Source organism: Centroberyx gerrardi, chromosome 1 (genome assembly GCF_048128805.1).
Source record: "Centroberyx gerrardi isolate f3 chromosome 1, fCenGer3.hap1.cur.20231027, whole genome shotgun sequence".
NCBI lineage: Eukaryota > Metazoa > Chordata > Actinopteri > Beryciformes > Berycidae > Centroberyx > Centroberyx gerrardi.
This window is the reverse complement of record NC_135997.1, coordinates 34,627,447-34,646,392: the sequence shown is the minus strand read 5'-3', so window position 1 is coordinate 34,646,392 and position 18,946 is coordinate 34,627,447. Positions and strand designations below refer to the sequence as shown.

General features: G+C 41.9%; 1 protein-coding gene across 3 annotated transcripts in view; it reads right to left on the bottom strand.

The window, feature by feature from the left end:
* itfg1 (integrin alpha FG-GAP repeat containing 1) overlaps positions 1 to 18,946 on the bottom strand; it is a 151,222-nt gene that overhangs the window by 63,557 nt on the left and 68,719 nt on the right. For all 3 annotated transcript variants that reach the window (XR_013507247.1, XR_013507249.1, XM_078289071.1), the window contains exon 10: positions 17,365 to 17,525. Coding sequence is in view for 1 of the 3 variants with exons in the window: in XM_078289071.1 (XP_078145197.1) it covers positions 17,365 to 17,525 (161 nt within the window). In the remaining 2 variants the exon portion in view is untranslated. The remainder of the gene's footprint in view (positions 1 to 17,364; positions 17,526 to 18,946) is intronic.

The window sequence follows — 18,946 nt, the reverse complement described above, 5'->3', positions numbered from 1 at the left end:
GAAAAGGCCACAGATTATTACTTTAAGGGCACAGATGTGTATTCTGTTAAAGCATGTGTACGTAAGCCCCTAACCACACACACACACACACACACACACACACACACACAACTCCAGTCATTTGGACACAGGTTTTGCAGTAAGAGCATTGCAGCACTTCAGACTAGAACCTGGCATAATGATATTCTTTAATACCAATCACCAAATGGCAAACCCCCTCATTCATTATGCCATTACTGCACAACTCCCTACCGAGCCGCTAACCTTCTCTGTTTAAGAGGTCATCTGAGGCCGAGCCAGCCTCCCACCAACAAAGCTGCACTTTGCACAGAAAAATAATGTGCTGGCGTGATAATGCTAATGTATTGTGCTCCAGAAAACTGCTATTAGCAACAAGACAGAGTGACAAAAACACAGCTACTCTGCTTCCAACGTACAGGGAGGGCTGGTTTTAAAATGGCATTGCCTAGCAACAGCCGGCTAAGCTGTTGGAGGCTGCTTGGTTGGGGTGCATACTGATAGATACACACACACACACACACACACACAAACAGTTGTATTGACTTAAAGCTCAACTCGAAGTTCACCTTTTGAGGACTCCCACATCTATACTACAAGAGCACTCAGAAGGAATTATATAACACACAGGTTGCTGTATCAACATGCTTACTGATGCGTTCCCAGCACACATTAAATATTACAGACATGTAATTATTTATATGTACAGGTGTCTTATGTATGAGTTGTCAGAGGGTGTCCCATTAATCTCAATGAGACATTTTCTAGTAGATAACAGGTAGTCATAGAAAGCATTACTGTTCAACTTCAGTGCATTTTTTTTTTGAAAATTCTAATTCTGTCCTTTTCAACCATTGGAGGGCTCATCGACTAACCTGTGTAAACACTGCAAAGGCTGGCATAGTGGTAATGGAGGGGATATTCATGATGAGTGGCTTCTATCTCCATGGCTGCCACTGTTGTAACTCTTGTAATTTTACCTGAACAAAAACTGAAGGCAGGTAAATCCACTCTAAAGCACTGTCAAACCAGACAAGAAGTGCAGGTTTAGAATACAGTGTAGCAGTGCCCTTGTCCTGATAACCCAGCTTTGTATCTGTGTATTTTGGCAAGTGAGCTCACTGATATGAAAATGAGATGACCATGTAGAGACGCTCGTGCGGGAGAGAGGAAGGAAGGCTCAGAGAAAAAGATCTTCAAAGAACGTAAGAGGGGTGAGAATGGGAAGAAAGTGAGAGAGAGAGAGAGAGAGAGAGAGAGAGAGAGAGAGAGAGAGAGACACAGACAGACAGAGGTTAAATACATTATACTGTTAGACACTTACTGACCCACAGCCTGGGGTTCTACACATTAACGTGTGTGTGTGTGCATATATATACAGTATATATGTATATGTGTGTGTGTGTGTGGTGTTGACCCCTCTCCCTAGGGGGGATTCCCGTCTTCCTGCAAAGCCAGAAAGTAAAGTCTTGATAGATAATTAATAATCCCAATCACTAGTAAGGTGTGTATGATGTGGTGTGTGAGATGTAATAGAAATCATTTAAGTTCTGACATTTCCATCTGTGACCTCATTTCATATTCCAGAAATATCCCCTCTCACACTGCACGGTGGCATGTGCGCTGACACACACACACACACACACACACACACACACACACACACACCCAGCGGTAGAGGGTGGAGCGTGACATTTAGACCGTTTCTCCTGCGATGGGGGGCTCTTATGAGGCTAGGGTGGGCTATTTCAACATCAAACGCTCCTAGCCAGCAGGACACTAAAGGCAGTGTGTGTATGTGTGTATGCATGTCTCCCTGTGTGTATGAAGAAGAGTGGGTGGGCCGGTCGGCTGCACTGAGAGACAATCATGACGTCTATAAAAATAGTCTGGCAGTCTAACCGCATGTAAGTCAAGTCGCCCTGTTCCCCGCATGGAAGCCAGCTCTTTTGTCACTGTCATTGCAGCAAAGGGCTCTATGGAGTTCTGTACGAGGGCCTGCTCACACTATTCCCGCTTTTTTTGATGCTGATAATAAAAAGTAGGTCATGTGACGTGCACTTTGTTTCCTTAATGACTAGCTGCAGTGGCTGCCACAATGAGCAAACACTACTTATGCACAGTACAATACTCAAACACCACTTCAACGCTTCTGCTGCCACTTCTACTGTCTTCGTTTTCAATCTGGTTGTTGTTGTTGTAAACTGTCAGCTGGCTACAACCCCGCCTCCTCTTTGTTGTGATTGGTAGGTCCATGTCATGTGTTATCTAAAAAAGTTGTACTTTTTCAAATTTATAAAGCGCTCTACTCTGCCCTAACGGCATATTCCACTTAGTTTTAACATGGGGGTTATTTGGCACTTGACCACCATGAAAACCAGAATATAAACTAATCACCAAGATCGGATGCAGCTGGATGAGTATGTAGCGTTCAGATTTTCACTTAAACTGACATTTAACACATTGGTGAACAGATTCAACAACAGATCCTGCTTTTAAGACAATAAAGCAGTCCTGGGTCCTTCATCATTTTGCATTTCTATTCTTGGTTTACACTAAAATTAGTATTAGTATTAGTATCTCTCCTAAATGGTATCCCTCCGCAATGTTCTCTTCTGTTATGTTTATGTTCTAAAAAGTTGGACCCACAGTCAGTTGAAAATCACAGCAGCAGGATCTGTTCCTGATCTGTGATCTGTTCACCAACATGTTAAATGTCAGTTTTCAGACTATTTTCATGACCTCATTCAAATGAATGGGAAGTAAAAATCTGAATGCTACAAACTCGTCCAGCTGCATTTGATCTTGGTGATTAGTTTATATTCTGGTTTTCATGGCGGTCAATTGCCGAATAACTTCCACGTTAAAACTAAGTTGCTTTAAAAGAAGCCAGGCGCAGCACTATTTCCAGAGCGTCCTCTTTCCGTCCGCCTTGCAGCCGCTCGCCATTGACTTTAATGTAAAAAAGGCGCCAGCAGTTTGAAAAAAACTCTCATAGTGTGAACACGGTTTAATGGAAGGTAAATGTTGGGCAGCGGCGGCCTTCTAACTCTGCAAATACTGTTTCAGTGGTGTTTTTGTGCAGACGCAGGCATGTGCTTGCTCTGCACACTGAGCGAGGTGACTGGAGGGCCAGTGTGTCGTCAAGCTGTTTTCTGTAATGTGACTGGCTGCTGAGGGTCAGCTGGTTAAGGATACGGGAGACCGACAGAATATCAGACCTGCTGATGTGCAAGATGTGTCTTCATACACACCTAGTTGGCCCTGAAACCAATGTAACTGGCTTACCAGAGTCTGCACCCCATCTCAATCTGGAAAACATGAGCTTAGTTTCAATGATAAACCAAAGCAAAACAATGTTTCAGCTTTACTGAGAGACTGATCTCGCATTTCCTCTCGAAACACCAACGCCGCATCGCCCCGAACAACAGCAGAGGTGGAAGTCATGGTGGAAATTGCTCGGATGTTTCGGATGTGTTCCTCATTAACCCGACTGGACGAGTAAAGGTTATGACCAGCTATTATAATTATTATTATTATTATGTGGAGGGAAAACCATTCTCTCATCATGCCCTTAAAAAAGTAAAAAAGAAAGAAAGACAGCAATTACGGAAGAAAGAACGACAGCAGTTATGAAAGAAAGAAAGACAGCAATTATGAAAGAAAGACCCATTATTTTAATATCTTGGGAATTTCCTGACTTTCCGGACTGATCCATCCGAACCAAATCACTACAACCAGATTACAATTGACTCGGACTTGAGAGGTTTTCGTGCATTTAGGGAGCTCGACTCTCCTCCCCATCTCCCTACACTCATCCAGACATCGGCGCAGAAATTAAAGTGTTTCAAACACACGGACAAACACACACTCTCCCCGTCTTTGTCTCTCTCGCACACACGCGCACGCACATAAAAGCACGGGCCTCTCGCGCTCGGTGCCTGAGAGAGCCCTAAAACCTTAATGAGGAAGATTTAATTAATTTTCAAAGTAAACGGGGAGGGAGGAAGGGGCCATTATCTTTATGCTGAACGGCAGCGGCTCCGTGTTCCCATGGAGAAAGCATCTCTGGTGGCGGACGAGGAAACACGGCAGCTTTGATCTACAAAATGGACACCAATGAGGGGGAGGGAGAGGGGGAGGGAGGGAGGGAGGGAGAGAGAGAGAGAGAGAGAGAGAGAGAGAGAGAGGGGGGGAACGATACAGATGTGTGCATGTGTGTGCGTGCATGTGTATGTGTGTGTATGCATGTGTATCTGTGCATATTGGCACTTGTGTGTTGCTCAATTCAATTCAGTACGCTTTATTGCATTTAGTTGGGGCATTTAGTTGACTCTCTTATCCACTTGGCCGCAATTCCCTTGAAATACATTATTAATATAGATAATTATGCCTAATTTGTACAGTTTTCTTACAAAATTCTATATTATTAAGGCAAAGTTTGGAGCGTGGAGCGAGACGAACTTCCTCCAGCACGCAGCAAGTGAACAGCGCTCCCACATACAGTGGCACAGCCTTTACTTAGAGAATCGCTATTTCAGTGATTCTTTGTAGTTAGCTAGTGTAATTAAAACTTAAAATAGATATCTTCTATCTTATCTAATTTAATAGGAATGTTCACTCATGAGTCCGTGATGAATATGTATAATTGAAACCGAAAGGAACATGGAAGAACAAAAAAAGAATCAGAAGGATCATTCTCAGCTATGGCCTTTTGAGCCGCTCAAGCCAAGACACCAAATAGGCCGCACAGCGTTACAGCTGACGTCTGCATCCACAGCAATGTAATAACCTAATGAGCAATGGAAGTAAAACGCCATGCTGTAAAACTTTATCTTGGGAATAAAAACAACACAACCACATCAGTGTCTGTGTGTGTATATACAAGGGGGGAATGTAGGCGTAGCTGTTACTTGATTACACAACATATTACAGGCGCTTCGCCAAGCGTACTTGTGTAAGAAAAGCACCAAAAACAACTAAGCAGTTAAATGATATGTCATATTCAACAGAAATACAGAAGCGCAATGAATGCCTTCATCCACAGGCATCCCACGTTTTATATCCGGGAGCTCCGTGTGCCTCATCACGCTGTTGTTCTAGAGGCGTGTTAGTAACCATAGTGTGAAATCAGTTTCCATGGTTTTGATGACGCTCACTTGATCAATGGAAAAAATGCGTAAGCCATTCAAGTGTTGGAGCCGTAATATGAGTACCAAACAATACCCGACTGAAGGGTGCAGTGAAGATGAAGATGTATTGGTTATGAAATGAAATTAATGTTAGAGCAAACCTTTATGGTATCTTCGAAGACAAATTGACAAAAGAAAAAAAGAGAGCTATTCTGGCTAATGTGTATACTAAATCATAAAATAAAAAAAACAATAAAAGCATCATTTAAAAATGACAAGTGAATGTATTTTTGAAAGCTATTACTGAACTCAGAAGGAGGAAGTTTTGTGATAAAACTTTGGGTGCCATCATCGTCTGAAGTTTTTTTTTTTTATTATGTGTATATATGTACAGTACATGTATATGTATATACAGTATGTTTGTAATGTATTTCATAGGCTGGGTTGTGTGTCTGTGAGTGTGTTTGTGAGAGAGAATGAATGAATGTAAGTGTGTAAAATAAGTGTATGAATACATATGGAAAATAGGTCAATGTATGGAGATCTTTTGTCTTGTGAATGTAGGCTAAATGTGAATGTGACTGTGTAGGCTATAAGAATATTTTGTCTGCAAATCGTATATCTTTTTAGTGGTATAAGAAAAAAAGAAAGATGATTAAAAGGAAAAATCCACCCGAAAAACACTTAAACACTGTAAAAGTGTTAAAGATGAGGAAAAACTCTCACTCTCATGCTGTTGCTATCGCTCTAAAACCCAGCTGGATGCAACAAGCGCACGCCTGTTCTCTGGGGGTTGTCGAAAGGCATTCTGGGAAATGTAGAGAGTCACTAACTGAAGTAGAATTAGATGAGGGAGACTGAGGGAAAGTGGGTAGAGAACATCACAGATTGATGATGTAGAACAGTATAAGAGGAATCTAGGGGGGATTTGCTCCTTTCAAACAGTCACGATCTGTGTATGTAGGTGTATGTTTCCCCTATAGTGTTTTTTTCAGACTCGGAATACATTTTAGATGAAGTTGTGAAAAGTAAATACAGCCAGAACACAACTGATCGTTAAGTAAAGTCACAGTAATGTGTTCCTTGGGGAGAAATGTCTTTTTGACTGGTAATACAAATCTGTTTCCATAGCTCTAGTCGAGCAATTTCCCCTTGTTGAACTGTTATTCATCATCTTGACTTTAGCGTTAGAGTCTAGACCTAACGGCTAACTAATGTCGGCTTGAGCAGACCTTGTGTCGTTGCTTCTCGGACGCTCAGACTGAAGAGCTGAGGCGAATTTGAGGTGCAAAAGTTTGGACCCACCTGATTGAATGTTCTATGTTTTTCATTCTCTTAAAGCCATTTTGATCTAAAGGCTTCTGCTTAAATGCTTGAAATGTGTTTCTTAGACAAACATAAATTGTGAAGTTGATCCTATGTATGAATTTCTTTCCAAAGCCTTTGCCTTTCCATCAAGGCAAAGGGCGGCTACTTTAAAGAATCTAAAATATAAAATATATATAAGATAGTTTTTTTTGTTTTTTTATAATTATTTTTTTTATTGATTTTTAAATTTAACAAACACATACACACCTCTCAACATAAACCACAAAGTAAAATAAAAAAAAATAAAAAAAAATATACATAAATTGTACAGGAATACGTCAGGAAACAAGTAAATAGCACATACAGATGGAGCAATCAGCCATCGCCATCCAGGGACAAACAAGTAGGTCAAGTCTCTGTAGGAAAGAATGCAAAGGTTTCCAGAGTCTCCAGAATTTGTCCGATTTATGGTTGAGATCATGAGTCAATTTCTCCAGAGGGAGAAGGGCCGATATCTGTGATATCCACATGCCGACTGTAGGGACCTGCGGTGCAGACCAACGCAGCAAGATACACTTTTTAGCCAAAAATAAAATAATTATTAACAGAGATTTGGTGTCTGTATCAAAAAGATTTTCCGGAGTATGGTTTAACAGGTAAAAAGAAGAAGTCAGTGTAAACCGTTTACCGGTAACCTCCTGGATCACAGAATGGACCTCTTTCCAAAATGTCTGGATGCGGTCACAAGACCAAAACAGATGGATAAACGTACCTTTGTGTGTTTTACATTTATAGCAGAGGTTTGAGCTGTTGGGGAACATTTTCTGGAGGCTAATAGGTGTAAAATAAGTTGTATGGAAAAATGTAAAATTTTGTTCATGTATAGAAAGTGAAGTACATTTCGGGAAGATCCCATTGCAAATCTTGATCCAATCTGCAGGACTAAATGTTACCCCCAGATCACGCTCCCACAGCGGCTTCAGGGAATCATAAGCTGAAGAATCAGAGTACAGTAGTAGAGCATAAATCTCTGAGATCATTCCTTTGGGGGATTTGGCCGAGACCATAGTATTTTCCAGTTCCGACAGGTTCAAGCGGATCCCGTTTTTTCTTAAAAGAGACTCATAATGACGAATTTGGAGAATGGTATAAAAAAGGAAGCCTACACTCCAATCGTTCAACATGGTAAAAAAAGTTAAATACAGAAACTCAAAATTGCAGCGCTTACCCTCCCCTATCCTGTCCCCAAACGACAGGGTAAAAGTACCCCAAATGAAGTCACCAAGCATACTAAGCATAAACAGATCCTAACTTAACAATTAGACCACAGTAACAGCTTAGACACCCGAGACAGTATCCAAACTCCAGGCTAAGTAATGGACACCACTGTGAGTCAACCCAGAGTGAGGGTTCCTGAGTTGTACTTGAACCTAAACACAAACTTTGCGCCAATCGCTTCTTAAGTAGGAAATACACACAGTAAGTTGAAACAAAAATAGGTAAGCTATTAAAACAAAATGAAAGATGCTATAATCATAACAGAGGATTATAAGAATGGAAAGGCACTGTGGTGAAGTGTGAAATCAATTTGAGTATACTAACGTTACAACAGTATCTAATTTTTGTGCATTAGAACAGGCATGGTAAGGCAGGTATAAATAACTAAAAACACCTTGTTTTCAAGGGAGAGAACTACAGGTAAACTCAGCTCCGTTGCTTATTCTTTCAACAACGTCCTTATAGTAACCAAAAGCAGCAAATAATGTTCAGTGGGGGCTCAGTGTGGGTTAAGACCATCTTCCTCCATTATAATTGGTGAGAGAATAAGAGGTTACCTCATTTAAGAGTTTCCAAAAATGCAGTCGCAGACTCGGGAGTGTCAAAGAAGCGAATTTGTCCTTCATGAAGACACCGGAGACGGGCTGGATAAGCAAATCCATGGTACATGTTGCGCCGGGCCATCGCTTTCCCCACGGTGTCAAACTCTCGCCGTCTTCGCAGGACCTCCGCAGACAGGTCAGGGTAGAACCGTAGTTGAGAACCACCATGGAGTATGCCGTGCTTCTTCAGAGCTGCTTCAGAGCTGCTGAGTACAGCCTCTCTTTGGGAGTATCGTAGAAACTGCACCAGGACGCTTCTCGGGGGCTTATTCGGGGCCAGAGTGGGAGCCAGGGCTCGGTGGGCGCGTTCAATCTCCAGCGGAGGTCAGCGGGTAGGCTGACTAGCGTCGGTAGTGTCGTCTGGAGAAAGTCCGCGAGAGGAGTGCCGCCCTTCGACTGCTGTGGAAGATTAACAATCTTCAAATTTTTACGTTGGCCGCGGTTTTCCAGGTTGTCAACTTTCAGCCGCAACAGCTCCACTGTTTTCTCCATGGCGGTTAGATGAGTGCCGTAGGCGCCATAGCCGTCCTCTGTAGCGGAGACCCTGCCCTCAGCCTCCTCCATACGCTTCTCCAGGTCGGCCACTTGGCTAGAGAGAGTAGAGAGAGAGCTCTCGACTGAGGTGACAGACATCTTTATTTCACTCAGGGCCCCATTAATGACATCCAGGCGAGCGCCGACTGATTCATCCATGCCATTCACACGGGAGGCCACAGACTTTACTTCAGCTAAAATCTGCACCATAGTTGCTAGGCCGGTTAGCTCTGAGGTGCTAGCTTTGTCATGCTGGTCCTCGTTAGCAATAGCGTTACACGTGGCCACTTGTTGAGCCGTCTTCTTCTTACCGGGTGTGGGGGCCGGTCGATGAGAAAATAGGAAAGTCTTTGTCGCGCTGCTGTTTGGGCATCTCTGCAATAAAGTTTAGCTGGTAATTTCAAGCTGGTTTGGAGAGAATTACGAAATTATTTGGAGCCTGGAGCGGAGCGAAATCTCAAGCGGCCATCTTGCTCATGGTCACGTGACCACCCCATTTTGATTTGTTTAACACTTTTTTGGTCGCTGCATAATTCCATTTGTGTTATTTCATAGTTTTGATGTCTTTACTGTTATTCTAAAATGTGGAAAATAGTAAAAATAAAGAAAAATGTGGTGTCCCCAAATTTTTACGGGCAGTATAAGGCAAATATTGATGTATACAATACGTTCTCATTCTAAAAGCCGAGAGGTGATTCTAGAGGTGTGGGTGTCAGAGAGGGAGAGAGTTAGCTTCGTTTAACTGCTGCCCACACCACCCTCTTCACTTTCATAGGACAAAATAATAATAATTCCATATTGTAGGGAGGAGGCACACACATGGAGACACACACACACACACACACACACACTAAACAAAACTAAGAAATATAGTTACAAATCTGTAAATATCGGAAATACCTCTCTTCATCTGAGGTCCACATGGGCAAAAATGAGAGGATAATATTCCCCATTTTGCCAACAGAAATTATTTTCTGGCAGTATTAGGGCTGCACAATATTAAAAAAAATACTATATTAAATTATGAATTATAAATTACATTAAATTATTCAGCCCTTAAAAGAGACTGGAAAAAAAAGAGGCTAAAACAAATGAGACAAGCTTGAATTAAATGAATGATTATTCCAATATGTAGGCACCAAATTCTCTGCTGCAGCGGAATACGTTGTTCAGGAAGCTGTCGGGAAAAGTCTTCCCACCAATTTTTTTTTTTAAAAATCCAGAAATTTGGAAATAACAGTTGGTATATTATTTTGTATTTGCTGCCTTAAAGTCACAGGGAAACGGTATTTTGATGGTCTTGCATACGTCATTTGTAGTTGAAACAGGATGTTGGGGTGGGACATAATGCGGAGAAGGACTGTTCAAAAGTGTGTAATTTTGATGTTTTTGTTCAAATATCTGTGATGGTTTGGTAGGAATTTTTATGTTCACCTTCTGCTAGGCCATGAAGTAACCACTAAAAATACACTGTGTTCCAGGAATAAAAATAACCGGATTTGGATATGAAAAATACTGGAAAAATAAACATTTTGTAATTTTTTGTTAAATAGGTGGACATTATGATATGGAGAATTAGCTCACAAGGTGAAGAAGTAATTTAAAAGCAATTCAGAGTAAATGAACAGTGCTGTGAACATATTCAGCATTTCAACCCAGACCTAATGGGACCCAAATAGGCCTAAATTTCTCATTTAAATGCTCAGGTTTGGGAGGGTGTGGAGTTGGGAAATACTGTTGAAAATGACTGTTCTTTGCAATGATGCTCACAAAAATCTATATCTCTCGGGCTCAATGTGTTCATGCAGGGAGGCAGGGTACTGGGCCATCCTCTGTGTGTGTGTGTGTGTGTGTGTGTTATAATCTGTTGGGCTCATCAGACCCCTGGTCATCTGCTGAGGTCAAAGGTCACGGGGAATGATGACGGCTCCAGCTTTCTAAAAGCCCGGGATCCGGAGGAAAGCTGACCTGGCCAAGGGGGAGGCTGCCTTTGTCATGTGCTGGAGTAACGCATGCTGATGCGCCCAGAAGCACACACACACACACACACGCATACACACACACACACACGCACACGCACACGCACACGCACACGCACACGCACACGCACACGCACACATACAAGCGGCAAACACATACATGTAATTACATCTAAGTCACTTGGGGCAAATCGCACATTAAAGTTGACCTATGCTCCTTTTAATCAGTGTATGGATGAGACATAAGGGAGTGGGGAAAAAAAACACAGCATGATTACTGCTGAGGATAATTCCATACTATAGGGGCTCACACATACACATACAATCCCCTACCAGCTACACACACACACACACACACAGACAGAGAGTGCATGGCTGACCTTATCCCTGGACAGTGCTGATATCTACCGGTGTAGTGTATCTACAGTATGCACAGCAGCAGGTGGCAAAGGCTCTGTTACCTCCACCATATGCCATGAACCAGACACCTGTAAAAGCTTCTCACTGTTAACATGTTAACAAGGCTGGTCCTGCAAAAAAATGGCACTGGAGGAAGAAATGAAAAGGAATAACAAAGCGTGTTTTGCTGTAGAAGAAACTGCTGGAGAGAGAGAGGGAAGCAGAGAAAACAGGAGAAATAAGAGTGGGGAAAACATTAACAGAGAGAGTGAAGCACTGTGGAAGAAGTCTCAAACGTGGCCAATCAACACCCTGTATTTATGTGTGTATAATGTGAGTGTGTGTGTGTGTTCTTTGCTCAGACTACTGATTGCTGTGCACAGGGCGTACCTTATCTGAACTGGACACAAACTGTGCTGCAACACAGACACAAACTCACACACGCCCGCCTGATATACATAAGAAAGCGGTGCAGCCTTTGTTGCTTGCTGCTGCTGAGCGGCGAGAAGCCGGTTTTTGTGTCCGCGCGCGTTGTCGCAAACCATTCTGTGGAAGTTTGTTCCGACCGCTTCGGTGGCATCAGCAAGTCAAAAAGCCTGTTCTCAATCAGAAGTCATGTACTGGCAGGTCAGCAGGCTCGGTCCAAGATGGCGCCGCGCCAGGCAATTACTAGGTCTACTGCTTGATATTCAACCGTTTTCACTGAGAAAATGAAACATAAAACTCCAAATGGGATCAAGTCTATATATTATGGCTGAATTTAAAAAAATTACAACCAAGGTGATTACCTCCCTAATTAATTTACTAGCACTGCTGCGTTCCCTCGCTCCGACTCTGAGACTTGGCTTCAGATACACACCCTCTGGCCTTCCTGGCGTACACACACACACGTCTTCTAACTAACACAGACACTACTGATGCACAATACTGTTGGTTATGATATTTTGACATTGAGTTAGGTTGGAGTTCCACTGTTGGTTATGATATTTTGACATTGAGTTAGGTTGGAGTTCCACTGTTGGTTATGATATTTTGACATTGAGTTAGGTTGGAGTTCCACTGTTGGTTATGATATTTTGACATTGAGTTAGGTTGGAGTTCCACTGTTGGTTATGATATTTTGACATTGAGTTAGGTTGGAGTTCCACTGTTGTTTATGATATTTTAACATCAAGTTAGGCTATTCTGTGGTTGTCCTCTCCTTTGCTTGCAGGCTGCTACCCACCTTCCATTTAAGAGTCTGCCAGTGAGGAGGATCAGGGCAGTCGATTCATGTTCCATTTCTTTCCCAACAATCACTTCACAAATGGTTTTCTCTGAACCAACAAAGAGGGAAAGTTACCAATCCAATACAGCTGCCAGCCATCTTCTCAAAGCCTGCTGGTTTGGAGAAAATCTATGAGACATTCACTCTGATCTTCTGTATTTTTTCAGGGCAAACAAGTTGTGGCTCAATCTGGTTTTACAGGTGACATGGACCGTCTAAAGGGGGATCACATGGGCAGAGGTGGCTATAATGCTCATAATGACCGTCCATGCTCTCCACTGAAAATTAATTACAGTACCACTGAGCAATCTATCTCTGAGAAATCTATGTGCTTACTGTCACTGAATTTACTATTTTCTTGGGAGAGTGCCACAGCCATTTCCATATAAGACACAGATATTCTTCCTTCCATATTTTTCCACGATTAAAAATTGTGTTACTGTATATTTTCAATTCTCCTGAAAGTCCTGGTGTGGTATATCAAACGCTTCCACTGTCTGACCAAGATGGAGAAGTAGGCAGAGAAACCTTACATAGACCATCTTTGGAAAAACGTATGTGTCTCTTTCATTGTGTCGCCTCCTTTTCTACCCAACTCCCCAAATGCCTGCTTTTCTGCAAGCACTGAAGCAGCTACAGGAGCTCCTCTCAGCAGAAGGAGCGGCAGCACTGTGTTCTGTCTGCCTTTACACTGTGTGTGTGTGTGTGTGTGTGCGTGCGCGCATGCGTGCGCGTGTCCAGATGCACTGACTGTCCTGTGACCTGGATATGATGTGGACCCCGAGGAGCGTTGTTTTAGGAGCTGCAGTCGGACATCACACGCATGCACACACGCTCCGACACACGCACGCACACACACACACACACACACACACACACACACACACACACACACACACACTCAATCTCTAAATTCTCAGCGACTATGTTTCAAAGCAGCCTCTAACTGGAGGATCTATCTTCCCAACGTGACTGTTAAGTAGCCCTGTTTACTATTTAGAGATGGGACGATATGCTTATCTAACAATATGATTCGATACGCAATATGGGGTTCACGATTCAGTACAACCACGATGTGATGTAATAAATAAAAATTCAATGACAACAAAGTCTGACTGTGCAGAATTATGTTTATTTCTGAGCCACACATCTTTGTATATAACAATTTAGAAATGTTATTACAAAGTGCAGACAATATTTTTGGACGGAGAGCTTGTGAAATTGTGATGGGCAAGCATTTCATTTGTGATTACTACAGCAGAATAACATGTAGCTAATATCGCGATTAGTTTTTCTGCCCCATGACACGCATTGTCACAGTTTTGTATTGTGATATATTGCATATCGATATATCGTCCCATCCATATTATTATTAGATTTACAAGTATACTGCAATGGCTTCAATGGAGACAAAATTCATCCAATTAATAGATTGATAGCTTATAAGACTGTATGTAAACATACTCAGCATCTTCCACCATCCATTAGTTCAGCTCTTGATGTGGTAGGCACAACCTAGCGTCATCCGGTAATCTATTGATTAGTAATTAATCTATATCATTGAATAGTTGACACAAGGATAGACCCTGGAGGAACCTGATGGCTGCCCTGGACACAGCCAATTAAAACATACATAGACATAAACACAGTGTCACACACACATACACACGCAAAAGAAGTAGGCCTATCTACACAAAAACAGCATTACAAAGGCAAAGATTCCCTTATGAAGCATTATGTCCTACTCTCTGCTGGATTTGTCAGAATAAATACCAGTCATGCCCAACACATGCTGCACCACAAAGCCACTGTGTGTTCTTATACAATCTCCCAACTCTCTCTATTTATTCCTCCTTTGCATCCTCCATCTTCTGATTGTTCCTCTGATCGCCCCCCCTCCCCCCCTCCCCTCCCCTCCCCTCCCCTCCAACTTCCTCTCATGTCGCCTTCCTTCCTTCCTATTTTGAACGCTTTAAAATCGGCATTCATTTTGCTGAGAGGAGGAGTGACGGGGCTGGCAGGACTTTTATCCAAAAACCCTGCTATAAATAACCAGTTGGGAGGATGGAGAGAGAGAGACAGAGCAGAGAGAGAGAGAGAGAGAGAGAGAGAGAGAGAAATGGAGAGGGAGTGGGAGGTGAAACAGACTCGCTGTAGGCCGTCCAAATGTTTGGTAAGCGGAGAGCATTCGCTTAGACGGAAATCAAAGGCAAAGCGAGGGCCGATGCGGGGCCTGGACTGCGGAGCGCTGCTGAATCCAAAGCAGGCGAGATACTCATTTGATAATATGTCCGAGGGAAAAACAAAGACAATCAAGTCCTCTGATAGCCTCTGTCACCTTGTGCCTTGGGCTCGTTAGTAAATTACAAAATGATTATTATCACTTTATTTATTACCCCATGGGACCAATCATTTGTCACACTACTCGCTATACACTGAATGTGCAAAATATGAGGGACACTTACTCTTTTCATGAAGTGCACTGATGAGGTGAATCCAGGTAAAAAACATTATGCCTTATTGATTTCCCTTATTAAATCTATACCAATCACAAAGGAGGAGATGCGGATTAAGAGAAGCAGATGAGTTCGGGAAAGATTTTTAAGCTTTGAGGCAACTGAGATGTGGATTGTGACTCAATATCAGGAAATTGTCACTAATATTTTGTAAATTCATTGTATAGCGATTGGTGTAAAAAATGACTGCTCCCATGGGGTTATAGGTAAAGTAATGATAATAACTTTGAAATGCGTATTGACTAATGCGTAACAAATGACAGATGGAGAGTGACAGGAAAGATTTGGGAGACGTCTCTTCATTCCGCTTCTCTCCCCCACCCCGCGTTCGTCCATATGCTGATGATGTGGTTTTAAACGTTAACACTGGGATCAGATTGTATTGGGAGGGGGTGTCGCTGTGGAGTTTATGGCATAGTGTGGGATTACGCTGCTTTGGCTTAACATGAGAAGGGAAAGGAGAGAGCGAGAGAGAGAGAGAGAGAGGGAGAGAGGGAGAGAGAAGCTAAAGTCTTGCAGTGATAAGAGTCGGGCAAAAGTCATTTCTAGATGAGGGTGACCCCAAAGAGTTAAGCTCCATAGGACTTAAAGATTACAAAGAGCCTACACAAGAAAGTAGGGTTCAGATGTGCATGTGTGTGTGTGTGTGTGTGTGTGTGTGTGTGTGTGTGTGTGTGTGTGTGTGTGCTGATGCTATTAACACCGTACTATTTCTGAGACAACAGGCACACACACAGACACACACACTCTTAAACTCACAAACACAGAGAACAAATCAGTATGCATGGACAATCATAGCCCTGACCCGTCCAGCTATCTTATCTTCATCTCTGGGGCCAGATAATCCACACATGTCCTTCAACACATACACGCATGCACACACACACACACACACACACTGTAGTGTCCATGGTGCTTATGTCCTGTAGCACATGCTGTAGTTATTTCTGAAAGGCTGTCTTATCAGTTACCATGTCCCCTTTCTGAAGAACACACTCACCTTAGCTGCCTTCCTCTCCCAGTCTATGCGCTATGGTAAACTGGATGGCAATCACTTCTTCATTACGTTCCAATGTCATAGATTCCCATTGCCCAGTGACATTGGCAGTCGTTTGATATTCTGTGTATTCTGCAGGAAAGGACGGCCTGCCGTTGCTTTGAAAGGAGGCATCATGAATGACAAAACGCCAGAAATCACGCTAATCACTGCCTGGCCATTTTGTTTTTATGCTTTTCAGTGCTTCGATTTCCACTTAATGATTTGTCAATTAATATGAGGGTGAAAGCTGTTCTATGAAGGTGTAGTGTTAAATGCCTTTTTGATAAAGGTATCCGTTGCTTCTCTAAATAAAACATTTTAATTAATGCTTAATTAATTCAGAATAATCTTGATAAATTATCGCCAAACTCATTTTGACTACGTCCACCAGCATTACGCTCTATAGCCCATTTGAGCTGCTTTTTAATCAGTATATTCCATGATCCATCCTCTCTGCTGCTTTCCAAGTGAAACTAACCAGTCTACCGGAGGGAATTCTACCGGAGGGAATTTTCTTTAGTTTTGCAGGGAGTTGAGCACGACAACGGCCAAACTGGAAATCGGAAAGCTTAAAAACTCATATCGCTGGGGCTGCTGTTTGCAAGGGAGGCATCGTTTGCATGAGAAGATGTCATCACAACTGCAGTAATTTCACAGCGATTTAATGAGAAAATCCTACATGCGGTGTCTTTAAAATCAAACGCGTATAGTTTTAAAAGCAGATTTGCGTAAGCCATTTAAATATGCATCCCGGGTGATTAGGTTCCAGTCAATTCCATTTCGTGTTCCACTGGAATACTATGGTTAGTATAATCTCATCAAAACGTAGCATGTTACGGGACAAATTCAAATGAAGATAACAAATGAAGGCAAGTGTTCGGGAGAATTGGGAGGGATAAGGGTTTGCATGAAATCTATGATTATGTTGACATCAAGCTCCTAAAAACAGCATTTCAACAAGTAACAATGCATCTCACATTTGTGTGTGAGTGTGTGTGCGTCTTTGCAGTTGATGGAATTGGACTGCACTACATTAGTGGTTCTAAAAGTGGGGTTCAGGGACCTCCAGGGGTCATTGAGTGGGTTCCAAGGGGTCCCCAGAAACATAAGGAATAGTTATCTCATTCACTAGACATTATCCCAATTAGAGTACACATAGGAGTGACTATTCTATTTCTAGGTCTCACTCTCACCAATATTATGTGCCCACATAGACAGTTCTACACTTCAGTACTAAATAAACACCAGTGAAAATATCCCCCATATGTCTACTTGTGTCTGTGTTCTCCTACCTGCCGCTGGTGTTGCGCAGGACCACCAGGGCATCGGGGAAGCCGTCCAGGTTGTAGTCTCCCAGGTGGAGGGCCAGGGGTGGGACGGGCTGGACGGGCTTCCCTGACACAAAGCTCCACACCGTCTCCCTCCGCTGGAAGTCAGACAGCACGGGAACCCACTGCAACACAGGCACAATGAAACACACATCAGATCAGCATCGCCGACGACAGAGAGAGGGACAGGAGAGTAGAGGAGAGGAGAGAAGTAGAGGACCAGAAGAGAGAGACAGTAGAAGAGCAAAAAAGTTTCCTTATTAACAAGTCATTTAGTCTCATATTAAGTCTTAAAATCGTATTTTTCCTAATAATTCCACTCGTTTCCAGTGCAGTTTCACATTTCAGAAATTTTCTATAAACTAGTATCGATTAGGGCTGAAAGATATTGAAAAAAAATCGAATTGCTATTATTTGAGAGAATTTTGCAATTGCAATTTAAACTCAATTGATTTAAAAAATTTTGAGAACTTTAAAATTGTTTAAAGAAAAGTGATTTTGTTAAAAACAAAATAGATATCAGTGCACAGGACTTACTGAGTTTGAGTCTGATGAAAGGTTTTTTCACTTGTTTCAAGAAAAATAAGATTTTAAGACAACATGAGATTAATTGACTTGTTAAGATAGATACAACTACTATGAATGATCTATTAAGGGGTCTGGTGTTTGCACTTGGTATGTTGACCACAAGAGATGACAAGCTAATAAAGAGCACTTTTAAACATAGAATAATATCAAATATCGGCCTACATTTCAATGTTTTGACAGTCAGTGAGTGCAGTGGATCGGGGGACCGTACTGACAACAACCCTTTTCAATTTAGCAACAGCACTCCAATAATACAATTCTCTAGCACTCCTACGCTTTCTAGTTTTAGGAGCACTTTAACTGCAAAAAATTCTTTTCCAGAATTACTTTTGTCAAACTTTTAACACTGAAAGTGAAACGATCATCATTCTTAAAGTTCACTCTTAAATTGCCCACCTAATAGCAATCTCTAGCCTTTAAATTGAGCTATTTTGAGTATATACCCTGGTGGATTTTTACTGCCACAATGCTTTTCAGAATTACTTTCTGAAAAGCATTTATGTTAGAGGTGAAAACCCATTATTTGTTAGGATTTACTCCTAAATTGTCAAGTGAAGAAACTCCTAACCTTAAAATGCTTTGTGAATATAGTCCCAAAACAGAACAGAGTAAAAAGAGAAACAAATCACCAGAATACGACTGAAGTAAACAGAAGAGAAGAGAATACTATAGAACATAACAGAAAATAGCAGAACAGATTAGTATAATATGGAATTTAATAGAATAGAAATGAACAGAACATAAGAACAGAATTAAACAGCACAGAGCAAAACAAACAGAGTAGAATAGAGTACTATTCTATTCTGTAGAACAGAATAGACTGAAAAGAATAAAAGAAGATCAAACAGAATAGAACAGAACACAATAAAACAAAACAGAATAGAAAACAACACAACAGTTTGCATTTAATGGAGACCAATGACAACAATATGTGTAAAATGAATTACTGCTCATCATC